A 20,244-nucleotide genomic window follows, 5' to 3' on the forward strand; every position below is an offset into this window, starting at 1 on the left:
ATAACTTATTAGTGTTTTGTTCATTATCTTACATTTCATACAAAAGAGTAAAAATTTTGTGCAGTTTTTCCAGTTTAGTTTCTTTGCATTGTTAAGCTCCATTTTAATTCATTTTTAATATCCTGATTGCCATTTAGCCTGGGAGGGGTGGAGAATTTTGTACGAAGTTTTTGTATGGAGAGGCACCGCCCCAAGGTCTAACCCCTCACTCTTTTGTATACCATTTTGAAAGAAAAGGTAACCCATTCGTATACCTTTTATAGAGAAAAGGTACCCCAATGCTGCTGAAGGAGTGTTGTGTGACATCCCAAATAAGGAGTATAGAGACTAAGAGATCAAATTAGCTGGAGGTTGTTTGAACCTTTTTATTTTAATCTCTCTATAGTACATCATAATAAAGATTCAGCTTTATTTTTGGATTTTTTCAGTATGTTATTAATTTCATCAAGCCCTAACTAAACATGTTTCATACCTAGGCTACTGGTGGGGAAACATCATCCCTTTCTCATGCAGTGACATAGTTTGGGACACTTTAAATAGTAAACTACTACTTCACTAGTAATTCACTCATTGTTAAACAAAAACTAAATGCCATCCTTTACATATTAAACTCAATTAAACTAAGTTGAACATTTTAACACCTTATTTCCAGCACAAAGATTTACAGTAATTATGACCCTCAGGCCAATATTTTTTATGCATAAAAGTTACGTACATCCGAGAAACACCTTGGCCAAACTTTGGAAATAAACTATAATTTAGAGAAACAAGCCTAGAATTTTACGAAAGCCAGGCAATTTTTGAACTGAGTTTCAATTCCACAGGAATGTTAGCCTATGAGCAGGCTCTTCGCATGACACTCTTGTAACACAAAGGGCCTGTTTGCAGGCTACAACAATGTTAAATTTTTAGCTTTGTTCATAGCAATTTTCTCTGGCTGGGGGTTAAGAGTGGCCTGTGGAGAGGGCCACCATTATTTTTAACTCCTGAAAATTTAGTCAAGCATTTTTGTTCGTGCTTTTAAAAGTGTGTTTTGGCTTCAAAAAATTTAACCAATCTATTGTAAAGTGCAGTCAGAAAAAATGTGTGCACATTTTAAATCCAAAGAAGAGATTTGGAGGACCTGTTCTAAAGTTTTACACATCTAGTCATTTAAATCAATTAAAAATAAAATGTAACGGCGAAAGTGAATAAAAGAACAAGATTGTACACTTGCAAATTTGTGCCTAACTGTACATTGCTACACTTATTGCATTATTACCCAGTGAAAGAGTAACTGTGCAATGGATGTACCCTGAGACATTGCTAATGATCATTTCATCCTGAAAAGAAAAATGTTTCAAACCAGATATAACAAAATCCCTTTACAGAAAAGACTGATCATCTAAATATATCAATGATTCAAGTTTAACATATTTGTACATAATGCCTTTTAAAGTTCCTAAATTCTGATAAAGGTGAGAACGCCACACAAATTAATTTTAATTAATACATTTCCCACAGTGACAAAGCAAAGCCCCTTTACATCTAAAGGAAACAGCAAAGTCGAAAATTTTTACATAATTTCCCTGGTAATTATTATTCCCTGGAGATTTAATTTTAAGGACATTCACCCACCAAATCCTAACGTCTCCTTTTCAACTTAATATAATTTTTCTTGTTGAGTGACAATAAATAGGAAGGAGTTGTAGTAAGAATAAAATAATACGAACTATAAAACTTTTACTTTGATTCATCATACTCCAGTAAAGCAAAGCTGAAAATTACATTTGTAAATATTAATAATGTTGAACAATATAGTCAAAAAAGATCCTATCTTCATTTATTATATGGAGAAGAGTGTTTTACTGGGAACTAAACCACTCGTAGATTCCATACGCCACTTCATCCGGGACCCGAGTGGCGTATTTTCCGTATGTCACCTTTGTGAGTGTCGTATCATTCAATGAAGTCACGATTCCCGCCTTTTGCTTTAGTTGAATTGGTTTATCCATATAATAAAAAGAACATTACACGTTGGCTCGAAGATATGAATTTTATGTTCTCGTGGCAAGAACAATATCTCACAAGTGAGCAAAGCTTACTCGTGAGATATTGTTCTTGCCACTCAAACATAAAATTCATATCTTCTCACCACCGTGTAATATCCTCTATGTATTATCTGTATGTCCTAAACTATCACTGAACCATCTGCCCAAGACATTAAATGTCCAACTTAACAGATTGCGAGTACAGTAGGACCCCATTAATCCAGTCACAAACTGGTCTCAAAAATCTGGCTGTATTAACGAGGTGACTGTATTAAAGGTGTTCTTTAAATAAGAAAATGAGTGACTGAGCTTTTGTTTGGGCCAGAATATAGTGGCCGTAATACCAAGGCAGAGCTCGACATTGCGACCATTGGGGTAGCCAATACGTCTGAAGTTTTTTCACTGGTGACTAACTTTCCACGCTTTTCACTGAAATACTAAGTTTTGCTGGTGATTAAATATGAAAACTTAAGGGCCAGCTGGTCCAAAGGTTTTTTCCTGAAAGTCAAGCCCTGAATGGGTTGGCCACAAGGCGGAGTTCCACTGTATATCATAGCAGCCCAGTCACAGAGCCTGGAAAGCTATAAGAATGTTATTGAACATTGTATTGCCTGCAGTCAGAGACAAAGATGCAGAAAGCCAAATGATGTACTGATAGCAATATTGTGTATTTGGCTGGAGTGAAATGGTTCTCTGATCATGAAATATTGTTAACAACAAATTTTGAGACTGATGAAAGCACACAAACTTTTTCATCAGGTGAGGTAGAATATGACAGGGCTGAAAAAAAGAGCTATCCAGTTGTCTGGGACGAGTTGATTTCCCTGCCGGGCAAGTAATGTTTCATTCTAACTTGCCCAATGGGCGAGGGGCCAGGCAAGCCTTCCGCCAAATAAATAATAATAAAAAAAGTAAACTTAGACTTGCCCAGGGCAGCAAAATTTGGGAGCTGCTTGTAAGTCAAGTTTTTTTTGAGCCCTGATATGATAGCTTACAATACAATGCTGAGATAGACAAAGTTCAAAACCCTACACAGTATAGTATAAGCAAATTAGAGCTAATATTATTTTAGTATGTATAGCACCACTACGTTCTTTGGTTCAAGTCATTCAAGTTATAAGAAAACTTCACTCTACAAGCAAAGAAAGCCCAAATTATGGGAATTAACTTTAACCAGGCTGGCAAGAGCAGTATCTGAGCTCTTACTACAGTCCACCATAGGTCAAAGATACCTCCTATAAACAGTCCAAGCCAGGCTCAGCCAGGGACGATTGGTACATTTTTAACACTCCACAATTTGCAACCTCTGGAACGTTTTCCTGTCCCAAGAGTGTCCACTGTAGGGGACAGAAACTGTAGACAGAAAGTGGGCCACAGATCATGCTAAAAATCCAAGTCTAGAATAAGGGCAGTGTCCTTTGTGTGTAGATAGGGTTCAAGTTGAATCCAGGAATTGTACCATCAAAATCGGTCCCAAGATGTGCCAAGTAAGGACCAACATAATGAGTGTTACAGGGAAGGTAAAGAGGGGATGTAAAAGAGACTGCATTTTTCCCAGACAGGATCTATTGCTTTCAATTTAAACTAATCAATCAGAAATTGAACTTTCAAACCCTGAACATAAGATTTTCTCAGCTTTCTTAGTGTCGTGGTAATGAATTACTCTTTCCATCCCCTGGTTTGGCACCAGAGCTTTCCCTGCATGCTTCAAGGCCTTGCGTCTTGTTTTCTTTACTGTTGAACTCAAGCTCTATGTAAGCACCTGGAGTGCTACGCTCTCTGTTAACCCTGGGGGGTATCCTAGGGGAGCGAGATACATCACTCCTACCCCGAGGGCGTTCACTTCCTGGAAAGTTCAACTCAAGATAGTTGACTGATAGCTCCTTGTTGCGTTCCTTTGTAGATTGTGCATTGGGTAGGACTGTGGGTAATGAGTGTCTTTTGAATTGGCTGTTTGGACTGTTCTTTTTCTCCTCTGATTCTACTTGATTGTCAAAACTGCCATTGTTAGACAAAACACCACTGTCTTCATCATCTTTAGTTTTCAAAGAGTCCAAGTCTATTTCAGCGTATTCTGTGTGTTCAGTTGTGTGCGTGTCACAGTAACGATAATCAGAAGACGGCTTGACAGTGCACACAACTAACTCAGGGCTTCCTTTGATAATTTCACTTATTTCTGCTACAGAACGTCCTCCAACTTCAATCCCATTGATATCAAGAATTTGGTCACCTGTAAAGAGAAAAATAAAGAACCGAAAACTGGAGATATATTGATAGAACACAACACAATGACCCTGGCCAGGGTTGACACCCAGACCACTATATCCAAAGTTCAGTGCACTGAACCATTAACCCATGATGCCTCTTCAAACAGACAGGACATTGTAAGAAAACACAGTTTGTTGTTTAAAGCAGAGCAATCCAAATAGAAAACAGCAACTTTATTAACTGTCAATCTACTAGCTGGCTACAGGGAGTGTAATAATTGGGACACCTAGCAAACTGATCTATACATATTCAAAATTGAAAAAAATAGATTAGAAATCTAATCTCATAGGAACCTAAAATCTCATCTAATAAAACCTTTTTTCTTCTAGTCTGGGAGATCAGACAGAATAGGCCAAAGTATGTAGAATAAGGCCCTATTAAAGTGAGTATTGATGTGATGTCAAACTCTCAAGTGTGTTCCACATGGGAATATGATGCAACTTGGAGGGAGAATCTAGCAATTTATCAGATGCTATATGGGTTTTTTTTCAGACACCCCTTCAATATAAATTGGCGAAAAACAAAATTCGTTTTGACTTGTAGCTTCCAAAAGGTGATTAGGACGCTTGCATTTAGTGGCTGTGAAAAAATTGGCAATTCATTTTATTTCAAAATTTTTGGTATGGTTTGATAGCCAGCTCTATAAGCTTTAATTTGATATAGGGGTTTAGTTATCTACAGCTTAAACCGGACGCGCTACATCGCTTGGACACGAGACACCCCTGAAGGTATACGGTAACCTTAAAAGACCTGTTGAATGGCTACTTTTTGCAAAGAAAATTAGAACCCTATGGGTACCAACTGCTTTCGAATTCTTATGAAAAACAACTTAGAGCAGCATTTTTCTGTTACATTATCTATTGAACAAAGACGGTTAATGGCTGGGAAATTTGAATAACAAAACAATGTTTATATGCAGCAAATAAGCCATGTTTTTTGTGCTACTCAACAATTGAAAGTTCAAGAATTTTAAATGGGGGTAGCTACAGTTAAGACCCCTTTATACTCAGATCAGAACTACTTTTTTAACTGCTCCCCCCACCAAAAAAAAGTCTTACTACTTCGTAACAAAGCGCCAGTCGTAAAAATTTGTTCAAAATTCTAATATCAAATTAACGATATCCCCGAAAAAAACTTAGAGCCATTGAAAAATAAACAAGTTGTAATATCAGAGGGGGTTGAGCATTTTGTATTTTGCACACATTTATACAAACAAATGCAAATTGTATTTTACAACTGTTCAGCACATTGAACGTAATATAAATAATGAACAATTTTTAAACCCATGTGGTTGGCTTGACGTATTTAATCGCTGACGCATCTTTTTATTTTCCCTTCATTTCTATAGCGATAATGAAAGATAAGTTGGTTTTGAGAAGACACGTACGGTATTGCAAATTATCCCGATGAAATTCGACTTTTTGGGGGATAAAACCTACTTTACCTCCATGTTTCATGCTAAATTTTGTTATAGCTAAATCTTGTTGACAAAAGCCCACGGAAATTTGAAGTTAAGCGAAATTTAGCGTGAACTTCTCACCGCAGCCAATTTGCATGCGGAAATTAGCGGCTTATTTTGACTTTCAATGAGTTGAAGATCTGACAATTAGGATTGACAAAAGAACAATACATAAAATGTGTTCATTTCTAAATGCAAGCCGCACTTAACGAGGCGAAAACGAATTCAGGTCGGCTTTGGTAATCCACAGCTGAAATATTAAACTTGGACAACTGAACGAAAGTTCATCGATACCCAGAGCACCTGTGCGTAAATATATTGTCATGAACAAAATCATTTCTTTTATTGGGGAAAATTCGCTTTCTGTTTGAAAACATTACCATGACTGCCTTCGCATTTAGCCGAATAAACCGGTTAAATTAATCACTTGTATTAGATCCAAAGTGAAAAAGTCAAATGAATGACATCTTTCCCTTTGTTCGACTTCAGAAGTCCGCCTACAGAATCTTCAGAGTCAGGTGTTATTCATATAAACACTGGTGCCATAAAAAAAACACTAGATTAGAATCTCCAACAAAGGCATTCAACTTGATGCTGTTCTAAATTGTCGGGGTTTACAAAAACATTGCTGAACAAACTTGCTTATTAAAACATTCAGGCTTACCTGGTCTTAGGATCCCAGATGTAGAAACAGGCCCATCTTCGAGGATACGATTCACGAAGATGACACCCCCGACATTTTTAATTGTGCACCCAAGTCCCTGTCCTTTTTCTCTCTGGATCGTTATCCTCTTCAATCCTCCGGTTAACTTGGTGCTTTTCCTTCTAACTGGGTCGGTTTCTTCTTCTTTCAGTTCATTCTCTTTAGCTGTTTGTACTGATAACATCCACAGCTCTCTGTCGAACTCGGAACTACAACAGAAGCTGAAGAATGGCTTTCCTTCCACGATCAAATTAAAACAATGCTTTCTCTTCTTGGTTTCAAACTTCTCAATGGATTCTATGTCCATCAGAAATATCCGAGCTTCTGCAGTTCGCCCACGTTTCTGGTCTTCCTCTTTCTTGAAGGTGCACAACATCTGTCTGTTGAGAACCACGAACCGAGGACGCCATTGCTTCAGCAGGCTCGTTTTCTTTTGAAGAATACCTTCTTTGATGACTCGCTTCTTCATCTTCTTGCCTTGCTCTGCCATGACACTGTTGTGCTAAGCAATTTAAATAATTCTAATCCGACGATGAAACGCTAAGAATGCTGCCCATTTTTAGCGTGGAGGTGTTTAGCATACTCAGATCAGATCACTTACAACTGGTTGCTATTAGCTATCATCTGCTAGCTTTTGTAGCTACCCACGCAATGTTTTAACCACTCTCGCTGTCATTTATGGCATTTATGCACCACACACCTCCACTTCAAATTAGTTCCCACCTTCTCATTCAACGCCGTTGCTGAAATACTCAGTAACGCTTAACCAAGCGTCTTATTTTCACAGCGTATCAGTCGAACGTGGCTCATTAGTTGTTACTGCTCCCCTTCCTGTCGGGTCCGCCAATGACGACTTCCGTTCGCCACTTTTCAGCGAGCTGTCACCGCCATAAAAGGAAAGGAATCACGTGATGTAGCCAAATTTACGATTGTGACGCTCCGTATATGACGTCACGATCGGATAAGACTCGGTATACTTCGTCAACTAAACTGCATTCTTGCACGTTGTAGAGGTAACATTGTTTATTCCGTTGCACAATATTGAACAAAAACCATGTCAAATAACAAATTTCAAAATATAACGCTCAGGCGCAGGCCGAAGTAAAGGAAACGTCAATTTCCAAATATAGCAACATAGCAAGCCTTTAAAAAAAAAAAAAAAAATATTGAAAACATTTGATCTGTCAGAAAATGAATACTGAAAGTTTACAAATTTGTATTAAGCAAGTAATACCAATTTTGTAATTGGCTAATAAAAATTGTGGGCTTTATGATGAAAACATGGATTTGAAAAATTTAGAAAATGTTTCTCAAATATTCAAGTTCCTGGTTTCACTTTCTAAACTTACCAGGTGTTATTAATGTTGATGGTATTCAAAACGTTTTATTTATCCTTACAGAGCATGCCATATTTTCCTGATCAGTAGTTGCATACCTAAAATATTGTTTAAAACTAGGCAGTTATTTTCACCCAACTTTGTAAACAGATAGTGGTACTTCATCTATTTATGGCAGACTGACTTATGTCTAGCTTCTTTTAAGAATAATTATTCCATTTTTATTTTTCTTGGTAATTAGCATAAACATTGACATGAATAACAACCAGTATTGAATATACTGATCTGAAACAATCCCTTAAAAAATACACATCAAACCATGGAAATTACTATTTCGGACCTGCAATCCAACCCTGCCAATTTTTAAAAAGTTTACCCACTCTGGTCAAGAAAAAAAAAACAGAAAGATTTTGGCCAGCCTCCTCTGTGGGTAACTGTTTAGATTTTAACTTAATTGAAAAAGATGGATAAATTTACTCCAATCTGGTTAAGGAAAAAAAAAGATTCTGGCTAGCCTCCTCTGTGGGTGGGTAACTGATAAAATTTGAACTTAATTAAAAAAGATGGATAAATGAAGAATTGTATGCCCCATGTTGTTTGAATTTAGCTAAGGTGCATCTCAGGCTAGTCCCTTGGCATTGTTTCTTGTTATGTTGCCACATTGATAAGCAGGAACCCTCAGCGACATCAAAATTCAAAGAGGGATCCCGGCCTTTTCCAAACCAGGTCTGAAGAGAATGACACTGGATGGTGAGGAGGAGGCAGCTAGAGTAAAGGGATGTAAAGAGCAGGAAGTGGGACCCTGGCTACTCAACTAGCTACTCAGATTCTTTTTTGCAGCCAGTATATGGATTGTCACACAACACTACATGTACAAGCACTCTCCAATCAAGAGGAGAAGAGTTGCGTCACACTCGAACATAGCTGTAAAGGAGACTTTGTCTATACCTTTACAGGCTCAGATAAATTATACAGAAACTATCTTGGCCTGCAAAACCAAAATAAAAAAGCCTTTCCTCAAGAAACAAGATTTATTTTGCATTCATTACAGCATTTTTTTATGATTGTTGTGGCTGAGAAGACTGCTGTTCTGACGGCATGGAACGAATGATGTCCGAGTCACCAGGATCCGTAATACTGAGAACTGACACACGGAAGTACTTCCCGCAAGCTGTTCCTAGTTCAATGTTGTTGCCGGTGTAATGATGGACTCCAGTCTTGGCCAGCATGGCATAATACTCAATCTCACTTTTCCTGTAACAGACACAAGGAAAATTACCACTATGAATAGTACTTACCCCAGGGAGTTGTTGTTCAAGCACAATTTTTAGGTAGGATTGGAAAATTGAGGATCTTAGCTCCAGTCACTACAATAAAAGTGGCTTAATGAAATTTAGGTTCGGATATTATATATCAGAGCCAGTAGAGAACTTAAACACAAGGCTTTTTTGAGCTGCAGATGTTTAAGTTCATGCTCCTGGCACATATTCATCCCCTGCCAATGACTTGCAAAACTCTTATTTTACCATTTGCAACTTGATGTGTTTAATGAAAGCTCAGTCATCTTTGCTGTGCTCACTTATCAGCAACATATATTAGCAACAAGGTAATGTCTTCATTTCTTCCGATAATTAGAGAACAGGCACTCAGCAGAGGTGCAACATTAATACATTTCAATGATGACATTGTTTGCCAGCCAAAAACTGTGTTTCTTTTGGCCTTTTAAAGGTTATAACTCACAGAAGCTTAAACTGTGACTTTCAATTCAACTCTTTATTTACACTATACAGTGCATTTAGAAACATTTTATAGTAAAAAGGAAATAGTAAAAAGTTTAGCAATATGATGCTGTAAAGAAATAAAATTTATATGTGAGCAGTGACCAAAGTAGCCAGAGCTCTCTGGATGGACAGTGCCATAGTAAAGTAAATGGCAGCATAAAAAATTAATTCAGCTAAGCTAGACCTACATACACTACATTACAAAACTCTTATTTTACCATTATTAACAAATCGTTCAAATCTTTTATTCACTTTTACTACCTGAGCTGAGGCGTGTTGTTTGAAATGATAACAAGCTTTGCCTTGCCCTGTCGAAGTGTTTTAAGAGTCGACTTGTATCCTAATGTGAACTTTCCACTCTTCATCACAAGAGCGAGACGAGAGTTAATACTCTCCATTGCCTTTTTCTACAAAAAAAAATCAATCAAGATAAGATTAACTATTCTAGACCTACCTGGGGTGCTCAGGCAATAGATTTACCAGATTACCGACTGGGCAAAATCCACAAGCCCAGTAGAAAGATCAACCAGCTGTGAAAAATTGGACAGGACTTTTCAGGGTTTGGAAAGGGTTTTACACAAACAACTGATTAAAGTTAAAGAAGTGAACAATTCAACTTTAAACTTTTTCATTGCACTTCACTTTTGGCCATAATCCCCTGGAGGTAATTGAGGGTGTCACTTCATTCAACATTGAAAACATCTCCTTGCATAACCACAGTTGAGTAGGAGGATAGACCAGCTATAGTGAAATTTGTAAACAAGTGTAAACCACTTTCCTTCACCCTAAATCTTTCAAGCCCGATGCCAGTGTAAATTTATGCTACCACTTAACATTAACCACTATGGGCAATACATATGTTAGCCACTAACATCAGTAAGATTATCCCATGTATGACTGATTGCAGCGAGTTAGACTTGAGTGAGCCTTTTGCTAGCAACTTTCAAGGACACATAAAATGTTCATTATGAACAGGAAGAGAACACTTTTTCATACTCAAGATGAAAACATAAATTCTCCTATAAGCTGTCTCGCACATCGTTTGTTCTGAGAATTTACAGTTACATCAACACTATAAACACAACTGTCACCTACCTACTTGAAGTGCTCATAATGTAAACGAGACGCACACGATTTTAAGGAAAAATGGAATAGCCAAACAACTTGTCAGTTAACATGTTCCACAAAACTTTTAAACATACGAGTAATCAACCAAGGGCATTTAAATCTTGGCTTAAACATTACTACATGTAGCTATGTTTACATTTACCCAAATAATTGTGAAGTTTGACAACCTCCATACAACAATTACTCATCATATAAGCTTCTATGTGTAACACGACATCTAGAAATGCCAGAAATACATTACACAGTATCGTTGAAGCTTTGAGAGTAATTATTGTAAGTTCAGCAAAAAGTGCACGTGTGTTCAAAACCCACATACCTGCTTTTTTGAGGACACCATTTTTGCCGTTTGACCGCCTGTGATTAATACAAGAACATTTCAGTCACTAAAGCATTTAAAAGGTAAAACAATTATCCAGTGATTTTGTCTTTAAGAGCTCTGACTTCGTAGATATACCTAAAACTATTTCTTATTTCCACTTGGAAACTCGCTCAAGGCAGCCACGATGGAGAAAGAGAACGAATTTCCCATGATGCCTTGCTCAAATACCCGTATCTTGGCTTATTGCGCAGGCGCCGGTTTTTGCGCGAAATTTCAAAATGGCGCCCTCCATGAAACAAACGTTGTGCATCACAAAATTATAAACTTAAACATGACGCAGTCGATTGTAGTCCAAGGTAATTTCTTGCTTTTTTGAATTAAAGCATAGCTTGGTTTTATCACTGGATGTTCATGCATTCATTTTCCTTCCTTTTCATGTGAAAAATAAACTTGTTTCAGTTGGACAGTGCGGAAATCAAGTAAGACAGACAATTTTGTTTTTATTGCTAATTGTGCTTTGAATCAAGAAAGGCTTACTGTTATATCAGAGATAAATCATCATGCTACAAGATTACATTATTTTGACGTAAGACGTCCGTTTTATAACACAAATGTTGAAGAAAACTGATTAAAACCATTTATAATCAAGGAATGGAGAATATATTTTCCAATTTGTATAATTTGGAAAATAAAACAGTGAATGCTATAGATTATAACACAATGATGGATAGAGGGAAAGGGCTCAGAAAGAGGCTAGCTTGAGGAGGGGGTTGTGATCCTGTTTCACACGTGTCTTAACAAAATTGAGACATCGTACAATATCTCTGGCTTCTATAATACTTTTCTTTCAACAATTCATAAGTCACGCTTGTCTTTTAGATGTCATGCATAATCCCTTTGTCATCCTTGTGAAAATGTTTGTCTCCTCTCCTTTGCAAACCTCATTGCAATGGCTTTTCCCTTCTCCAATTCGTAAAGGAAAAATAGTCATGGAATGAACTTACTCCCTACCACCCCAACCCCTTTTTGAGCCAGAAAGCATCCACCCTCACCCCCATAGTCACCTATGAATCTGTCACTTTAATAGCCAATTTACTCTTCTTTCCTTGGGGGAGGAGTGAGAGGAGTATTACTGGTACTTATCTGTATGCTTCCTGTACTTATCTTCACTTTCTTTACGGTGCTGTCTATATCGAAACAGATTGGATGCCGGTTCTGGGATTTGGCATTGAGAGAGCATGCTAGCACCAATAAGGTAACAGTAACTGCTATCCTTCCTCTTCTAGAGTTCAAACCTCATGTAGAGTTCAAGTCGTGGAATCTAATGTGATCTACAATACTAATTAATGAACCTTTCTGGGAATTTTTAATTTCTACAGTATCAGACACATGCATGGCATAAAATTATATAATATGATCAAAAGTTATATAAATCAACCAAAAATTGCTATGAACATGTATTTTCTGTTCCAGCATGGGATATTTGATGAATCTCTCGGTAGCTTCTTTCGCAACGTTGATACAAGGTTAGTGAAGATAAGGCTGGTCATCTGACTAATTTTACTTGTAAATACCTTGTTGTCACACTTGATATGGATTGCACCTAACTTTAATTTTCGAAACACAAACTTAAGGAATCCCCTATCAAAATGACTGACCTCTTGATCTGGAGTTTGACGCACCAAACTTGGATCATGTGTACTAAAGACATCCACAGTCGAGTGTTGATCAATACTCTTGATCGATACCCCTCGATTGACACTCCATCGACACCTTGGTTGACACTCCATTGACATCTCGGTCGACAGTCGGTCAAGAGTCGACTAATATTTGATCGTTTCATTTGAGTCAGTCAACACTCTGCTGGCTATTAATCGACTGTTGATCAAGTGTCGATCGAGTGTCAACCTGGTATCAATTGGGATGTCCCTCGAGTATCGATTGAGTTGTCAATTGAGGGTATCGATTGAGAGTGTCAATAGACACTCGACTGAGGATGCCTTTTGTACACATGATCCCTAAACTTTAAGACAAAACACATCCCACGCATGTCCAGACCGAATGCTTTTAAATCTTCAATCAGTGGTATTAATTGCTATGTAATTTTTATGTATGACCAAGCATTACTTGAAAGTCTGTGTGCTTTAAATTATTTAAGTCTCTGCTGGACATAACTGTAATTTTTTTTTGCATTTGTGTTCCATTTGTTGTTCACCATTTTAGATACAAGAATCCAGTGGATATTCCCTTAGGAAATGCAAAGCAAAAGATTAAATCTTTGAAAGCTAGGGTATGTAACCAATAGACATTAATATATACGTTCCAGTTAGACATACAGCAAAACGCTGTGTGCCATGATTGTTAAATCATTGTTGAGTTTTTGTGTGAACACTTCTTTACAAAATGAGTAATGTAAGGCATGTTAAATGATAGAAATAGTATAAACTGAAAACTTGGAAAATGAGTATATATGTGCCAAGTCATTATTTGACTGTGTGACAGTGTGATGCAGTTCCAGTCAAAAGACCCACATTTCACCCTTGCTCACCATGGAGTCTCTAGTAGACTAGTACAATTTAGTTAGAGCATTGGGCTAGATCTTGGAGGCTTTTAGGTTCAAATCCCATCTGGAACTCGGATTCATGATGCATGGACATCAGCTATTTCTGTCCAACTTATTTAATACTTCTTTACAAATGTAATTTTTATACATCAGGCAGTTGTCATAGACATGGAAGAAGGTGTCGTTAATGAAATCCTCAAAGGTCCATTGCGAGATGTGTTTGACTGTCAGCAGTTAATAACTGATGTGTCAGGATCAGGTAATAACTGGTGAGTATGTTGTCAATCATTCTACAAACTGCACACATTTACATTTTAACCAAAAGGTTGCCAAGTATTGATCACTTCTCTATTGCAGTACTACCAAAACTGAAACAAGCTAATAAAATCACACAGTAGTGTCAAGTAAGGCTTGAAACTGAAGATAAACTAGTTAAAAATCATCCATGGCTGTAGTTTGAATTTCAGCTGATCTCTTACAGTAGGAGTGTGTACACACTGGAGAAGATAGCTGAAAGTGAGGCTTCCATGTCAGATCTAAGGAGGGCCTGCTTTTAAGCTGAAAAATATCAGGCCTGAGGGGTTGAAGTTTTTCCCTCCTTCATTTGGAGCAAAAAAATGACACTTTTTTCTCTGACACCCCTTTTTGAGCAAGAAAAAACCATTTTCCTTTTTTAACATCTCTGGATCTGCTGCCACTGTTGATCTCATAAAATAAAATTGCAATCTATATATTTTACACAGGGCAACAGGATTTATGATGTACGGACATCAGTATAGAGAACAGATTAGTGAAGTGATCAGGCATGCCGCTGAACTTTGTGACTGTCTGCAGTGTTTCTTTCTTATCCACTCTATGGGTGGAGGTAAGTAAGTAAGTAAGTAAGTAACCTTTATTTAAACAGCTTGTGGAGTCGTGTATGTCTTACCCCACAAGCTTGTAGCTTGTGGGGTAAGATTTAACGCATTATGTGTACTAAAGGCATCCATGGTTGAGTGTCGATTGATACCCTTGATCAATACCCTCAATCGATACTTAATCAACACTCCATTGACACCTCATTTGATACTCAATCAACAGTCCATTGACCTCTTGGTTGAGAGTCAACTAAATTTTCAATCAATTCATATAAGTCGGTTGACACTTGGCCAACCATTGACCAAATGTTGATCAAGTGTCAATAGAGTGTCAACCGAGGATCAATCGCGATGTCGATTGAGTGTTGATGGAGATGTTGGTCGAGGGTATCGATCGAGAGTATCGATCAACACTCGCCCGCAGATGCCTTAAGTACTCACGATCCGATTTAACAAGCCGGAGCAATATTAAACCAGATTTGTGGGCAGATAGTAGAGTACTAACTGAGCGAAGACTGAGTGGAGTGGCACTGTGAGAATAATAATTAAATATTAACTTACAATAAGCAAGAGTCAACATCCTCCTGTCAATCTACATCAGTTCCAAAAAAGCTCTGGTTGACTCTCATGAACATTTGAGCACATGAAATTTTAATGACAGCTAATCAGCACTCCAGTCAAAATGTCTACCTGCAGTAAATAAATTGTTTGCCACCTTCTTCACAATGGAACACACTAACCCTAGCATAAAGGTAGTGGCATAGCCACTCTTTCACCTTGATTTTTTTAATTTATAAAGAAAGAAACAGTACATGTGTGTGGTTAAGTTTTATTTTCATTTCCCAAGGTACTGGTTCTGGTTTGGGCACATCAGTGTTGAACCTTCTTGCTGAAGAATATCCTGATGTATACCGCTTCACTACAGCTGTCTATCCATCAGCTGATGATGATGTCATTACATCACCTTATAACAGGTATATGGACAGTTTTATTTGTCCTGACTAGAGGTTCGAATATTTTCTCTTACATTGACCTGCTTAATATGGATGGCAGTTAAATTTTACAGACACGGAACACTTTCCTGCGCCCGAGTGTCAATGAGGTGCTCTCATATGAAGTTAACTTTGCTTTATGGACACTGGTTATTGCTCTGTATAGTTAATTTGCACATTGTACCCTGGTAGAAAAATAACGCTAATAATCCATATATACATGTAAGTGAATCAAATTTTATTAAAGCAGAAGCTGACAAGAATCAAATATGAATTTTGACTCTGAGACATTTGTTATAACAACAGTCGAACCTCCTGTAAGCAGCCACCCAAGATGTCAAGCCTACAGGAGGTGGTCACTTTTGATATTTTGGAAAACTGGTCACTAAGGAGAGGTGGTCACTTGTAAGAGGTGGACGCAACAGGAAGTTTGACTGTATTTGATTTAACAAATGATTTTTTTGTTTGTACTTCAGTCTAGGGATTAAACATCATTCTGCTACTTTTATGTTGACTAAATGTCTCTGCGACACTTATTCTGAGAGTCTGCTTAACATGGACACTCAGATAATAATCATTTTGGTATATCCCTTTAGTGTCTTTGTCTGCACTTATGCTTTCAGTGTCCTTGCCATGCATCAGCTGACAGAACATGCAGACTGTGTCCTACCAATAGAAAACCAGGTATGCATTCCATTGAAAAAAACAATTATTACCCTGTAATGTCTGGTGCCGTAAACACTTTTGGAATATTATAAATTTTGATTATTTCAATTTACCCATTTCCATACAATTGCTTGTAACAGTTTTGAACTGGAAAAAAATTGTCCAAAAAAAATTTGGCGTGAACTGCCTGCATGGCAAAATGTGGCTGCTACAGCAATGTCAAATGATATGGAGACGATAATTTCTTAGCATCATCTCTATGAGGAATGAATGAACAACTACTGAAAGTTTCAGCTTCACTGAGTAAATCCTGTTTTCCAAAATTCTAAAAAAACCTCTGAGGGGTGGTGGCATCCACCAGACACCCCCCACCTCACCCTCCACTCTCTGAGGGTTAATTTGTCAGTTTGTGCAAAAATTTAATTTGACTGTTTTTATTAGGCTTTAGTGGACATATGCAACAAAGTTTCAAGTGCCCTACCACCATCTAAATCCGGTAAAAAAGTGTTCCCATCAAGCAGTCAGTCACATGCGAAAGCCAGCAGTGCTGTTACCTCAGGTGAAGGTGGTGTCAACAAAGGTCCAGAAAAGCCTTTTGATAACATGAACAACATTGCTGCTAACCTTATTTTGAACATGACAAGCTCTGCAAGATTTGAAGGTTCCTTAAATGTAGATTTAAATGAAATCACAATGAATTTAGTGCCGTTTCCCAAGCTTCACTACCTTGTGTCCAGCCTGACCCCTCTGTACAGCCTCACTGATGTCAATCTTCCTCCTCGGAGACTTGATCAAATGTTCTCAGATGCTTTCTCAAAAGACCACCAACTCATTAAAGCCGATCCTAAGCACAGCTTATACCTAGCATGTGCATTGATGCTAAGGGGAAATGTTGAAATCTCCGACATAAGAAGGAACATCGAAAGACTCAAACCTTCACTGCACTTCATACACTGGAATCAAGAGGGTTGGAAAACTGGATTATGCTCTATACCCCCAGTGGGGCAACCATACTCCCTCTTAGCTCTTGCAAACAATACTTGTATCAGACACACGTTTCAGGAACTAAAGGATTGTTTTATCAAGCTTTACAAACGCAAGGCCCATGTTCATCATTATACTCATGTTGACGGAATGGAAGTATCCCAATTTGATAGTAGCATAGAGTCCCTGAGCTCTCTTATCAGCGAGTATGATGCACTTGAAACACACATGGGTAGAGTTGTGGATGACATTCAAAGGTTAACAATTGCATGACGCAGGTAGGGTAGTTCCAATGTACCAGAAATTAGGCAACTGAAATGGATTATCTTGACTTAGTGTGCAGGACTCCGTACCCTGTTCCAGGATCCTGGTCAGTGGACATGATTGACGATCATTCGATTGCAGGTGATGAGCAGGGCCTGGTGGAGAAAAGGACAGTTCCCTCTCCTTTTCTCTCCTAGGCCCTGCTTGTCACCCTCCACCTTTTTTTGTCGTCCTCACTGGCGAAGAGCCCAGAATAGGCTAAGACCTCTACCACTCACATTGATAAAACTTGCATCAAAATCATGGGTAATTTTGGTGTCCTGTGTACATGCTGGGTGTCCTGCACAACACAGAGGGGAAATGCTGTAGTCGATTCAAATTTCGGTGGCCCAAAGTTTTTGTCAGGGGCTGTAGCCTTGCTTTAATGTACGTACTCACGAGGACACTCATCAGAGTAAAAGACCTGTCCACTCAGACCCTTGTATTGCTACCAGAAATTCTCCCTAGACCTTTTCCACTGTGGTGTGCTACATCAAGTGGACAACTTTGCACAAACCACTCTTTTTAATTTGAATCTGAAGATTTCAAAATTTGAACTTCCTACACTTTTACTTATTTTTTCAAGGAAAAATTATCTTTAAATTTTACTGTGTAGTTTAAAGTTTCCTTTAACTTCTTGTTAAAAATAAACCGAGAAAGGACACCACAAAAATTTTTTGTACTGTATCTTTTATTTAAACTTTTTTAATGCTGCGGTAACAGTATCCACTCAGTCAAACAATCCTGCGAGACAAAAAAGAAACCCAGGTCAGAACATATGTTACCCAAATAATAAAATATTTCAGAGCATATTTTTATTATAAGGGTCTTGCCAGCTAAAATGCCTTGTGCCAAGGTCTAATCGATCACCTCCCATTGATATGAACCAAGTTTGATTTGAACCTTGTATAACCTCAGTGATGTTCCTGATGACACTATGTGCTCAGGTCACCCTAGAGTTTCCCTCTAGCTGTTCTTTTCCCCGAGCCTTAAAACCACAACATTGTTTCACTCTGGATTATAGAGGGCCACACAACTAGTAATCAGTTGAAAACTGTTCTGAAAAGCACCTTACAGACATGAAAGGCAATCTAATGTTAAGCCAGTTCTTTGTATACAACTGTGCTACATTCAGCTACTCACCAAAGCCCATGTCATCATCTGACTCTTCTTCAGACTCCTGTTTCTTTTCTTCCTTCTTCTCCTCCTCCTTAGCCTCAGCTTCACCACCACCAGCAGGGGCTCCTCCGGCAGCAGGGGCAGCACCACCACCTGCACCAGGAGCACCAGCGCTCTGGATAAGGCTGTCTAGGTTGTGTCCCTCGAGGGCTTTGGCAAAGAGACCTGGCCAGAAGGGTTCTACATCAACCTTGGCAGCCTTGATCAGCTTTTCAATTTTTTCTGCCTGTAAAAATCAAAGGAACTATGTCACTGATGGTTTATCTTAAAAATGTTGGCAAATAAAAATAGCAAATTACTGTTAGCTCCTTGGTAGAACTCAAGATAACCAAGAGCTCTTTCAATTCAACACAAAATATCTGTCAAATTTCAGAACCTGAGTAAATGGTGCAGAATTTGAAGTTTAGTACAGCTTGACAAAATTTTGGTAGGAAGAAAAGCACTGTACACACTTGCAGAACAGAACCAATAGCAAATATTTTTGCAAAATAAACAAAAATTTGCCTTGTCCATCTGCGTCCATAATGATGGTGCGAACAAGGAAAATTTACACTTTGATGATCCAAGTAAACAAGCTGTATTCTCGTGGAAGTTTGGGAAAACTCACAAAAGCTGTGGAAGGACTTGCCTGTTGGCTTGTGTTCCTATAGCATTTCTCTTCCTCCCAAAATTATGATCTTGAGATTTCTATCGCATAATAGAAATCGAGAGCGAATAATCTAATTGTTTTAGTATAAGTCTACTGGTCCTTCCAAACTTTATCTAAATCCTCTTCAAAGACAGTTTGAAAATGCCAAGAAGTGCCATCATTTTGTTAACAAGGGCACACTACTACACTACTCACTATCTATCACAGAATAGATAGTGGGTAGCGTAGCCAATCAGAGAACAGCATTCATGATAGAACACTAGAAGATTTCTTCTACAACTTGATAGAAACACCGTTTATATTTCCTATTTCTTAAGTATGAGCAACAATTATCATTGAAACCTGCAACAGGAAGCAACCCTAACTTAAAATCCCCAACTTGTTCCAAGCCTTGTGCTTTTAATTGACATGAAAGTTAGATCCCTGACTTTTCTCCGATCTACAAAACGTAACCAATTCTGTCACTTTGTAGGATTTTGTGGAATCCAGTATGTTAACTCCATTTCTGAAGCTTGAGTGATTTAAGAACTCACAAGCCTAGCACGACACGTGTGGATTCGTAACAATTTTATCAATGTAATACTGCTCGTTACCTCGTTATCTTAAATATTCTAGCGGCTCAGAAGTTTAAATGTGGAATCACCTTTTATGATCATATGTCAGAGGTGTATTTCATCATAGCCACACAGAAATACTAATTTTTTTTTACTTTTTCATAACGTATTCCGCCATTTTGATTTTTGTCACTCACCGTTATGGGCACACCATCGTCGTGGAGAATAAGGGCGCTGTACACGCAAGCAAGCTCAGAGGTTGATGCCATTTTGTTCTTTAGCTTACTTTGTTTCTATTTCGCCAAGAAATATTGATGCAGGTTGCCTTGATGAAACGATTGACGCGGATGCAAGGCCTTAGCTCTGTTTGAGAACACTACACCTTCTGTGACGAGCGAGAGAAAGAACGAAAGATGGAAGCGGAGCTTGCTAGGAACTCTGGGATACTGCTCGCACGAGGTTTCGCGCGAAA

The 20,244-nt window shown here is 38.1% G+C and overlaps 4 protein-coding genes across 4 annotated transcripts; 1 reads left to right on the top strand and 3 right to left on the bottom strand.

Annotated features, from left to right (window-relative positions):
• Positions 1–345: 345 nt before the first annotated feature.
• On the bottom strand, positions 346–7,466 carry LOC145495967 (uncharacterized). Its single transcript, XM_081475560.1, has 2 exons — positions 6,422–7,466; positions 346–4,260 (listed from the first exon to the last, which is right to left on the bottom strand). Exons 1-2 carry the CDS (start codon positions 6,948–6,950, stop codon positions 3,671–3,673), a joined length of 1,119 nt encoding a protein of 372 aa, XP_081331686.1. The 5' UTR covers positions 6,951–7,466; the 3' UTR covers positions 346–3,670.
• Positions 7,467–8,794: 1,328 nt separating this feature from the next.
• Positions 8,795–11,225, bottom strand: LOC145495968 (large ribosomal subunit protein eL30-like). Its single transcript, XM_081475561.1, has 4 exons — positions 11,161–11,225; positions 11,023–11,060; positions 9,840–9,985; positions 8,795–9,051 (listed from the first exon to the last, which is right to left on the bottom strand). Exons 2-4 carry the CDS (start codon positions 11,041–11,043, stop codon positions 8,856–8,858), a joined length of 363 nt encoding a protein of 120 aa, XP_081331687.1. The 5' UTR covers positions 11,044–11,060; positions 11,161–11,225; the 3' UTR covers positions 8,795–8,855.
• On the top strand, positions 11,203–17,934 carry LOC145495966 (tubulin epsilon chain-like). Its single transcript, XM_081475558.1, has 10 exons — positions 11,203–11,381; positions 11,485–11,504; positions 12,227–12,280; positions 12,499–12,551; positions 13,249–13,315; positions 13,742–13,857; positions 14,332–14,453; positions 15,293–15,419; positions 16,061–16,121; positions 16,545–17,934. The coding sequence occupies exons 1-10, from the start codon at positions 11,210–11,212 to the stop codon at positions 17,358–17,360; spliced, it is 1,608 nt and encodes a 535-aa protein (XP_081331684.1). The 5' UTR covers positions 11,203–11,209; the 3' UTR covers positions 17,361–17,934.
• Positions 17,935–17,989: 55 nt separating this feature from the next.
• LOC145495969 (large ribosomal subunit protein P1-like) lies at positions 17,990–20,158 on the bottom strand. Its single transcript, XM_081475562.1, has 3 exons — positions 19,970–20,158; positions 18,534–18,795; positions 17,990–18,134 (listed from the first exon to the last, which is right to left on the bottom strand). Exons 1-3 carry the CDS (start codon positions 20,039–20,041, stop codon positions 18,121–18,123), a joined length of 348 nt encoding a protein of 115 aa, XP_081331688.1. The 5' UTR covers positions 20,042–20,158; the 3' UTR covers positions 17,990–18,120.
• Between the last annotated feature and the right edge of the window lie 86 nt (positions 20,159–20,244).

Source organism: Orbicella franksi, chromosome 8 (assembly GCF_964199315.1).
Source record: "Orbicella franksi chromosome 8, jaOrbFran1.1, whole genome shotgun sequence".
In the NCBI taxonomy this organism is placed as follows: Eukaryota; Metazoa; Cnidaria; class Anthozoa; order Scleractinia; family Merulinidae; genus Orbicella; species Orbicella franksi.

Coding starts and splice junctions, on each gene's coding strand:
- LOC145495969 (XM_081475562.1), bottom strand. CDS start 20,041: ATGGCATCAACCTCTGAGCTTGCTTGCGTGTACAGCGCCCTTATTCTC. Junction 18,796..19,969: donor ACGATGGTGTGCCCATAACG/GTGAGTGACAAA, acceptor TGATTTTTACAG/GCAGAAAAAATTGAAAAGCT.
- LOC145495967 (XM_081475560.1), bottom strand. CDS start 6,950: ATGGCAGAGCAAGGCAAGAAGATGAAGAAGCGAGTCATCAAAGAAGGT. Junction 4,261..6,421: donor ATCTGGGATCCTAAGACCAG/GTAAGCCTGAAT, acceptor TTCTCTTTACAG/GTGACCAAATTCTTGATATC.
- LOC145495966 (XM_081475558.1), top strand. CDS start 11,210: ATGGAGAAAGAGAACGAATTTCCCATGATGCCTTGCTCAAATACCCGT. Junction 13,858..14,331: donor TCAGGATCAGGTAATAACTG/GTGAGTATGTTG, acceptor TATTTTACACAG/GGCAACAGGATTTATGATGT. Junction 16,122..16,544: donor TCCTACCAATAGAAAACCAG/GTATGCATTCCA, acceptor TGTTTTTATTAG/GCTTTAGTGGACATATGCAA.
- LOC145495968 (XM_081475561.1), bottom strand. CDS start 11,043: ATGGTGTCCTCAAAAAAGCAG. Junction 9,986..11,022: donor TGGTGTCCTCAAAAAAGCAG/GTATGTGGGTTT, acceptor TTTTTTTTGTAG/AAAAAGGCAATGGAGAGTAT. Junction 9,052..9,839: donor AACAACACGCCTCAGCTCAG/GTAGTAAAAGTG, acceptor TGTCTGTTACAG/GAAAAGTGAGATTGAGTATT.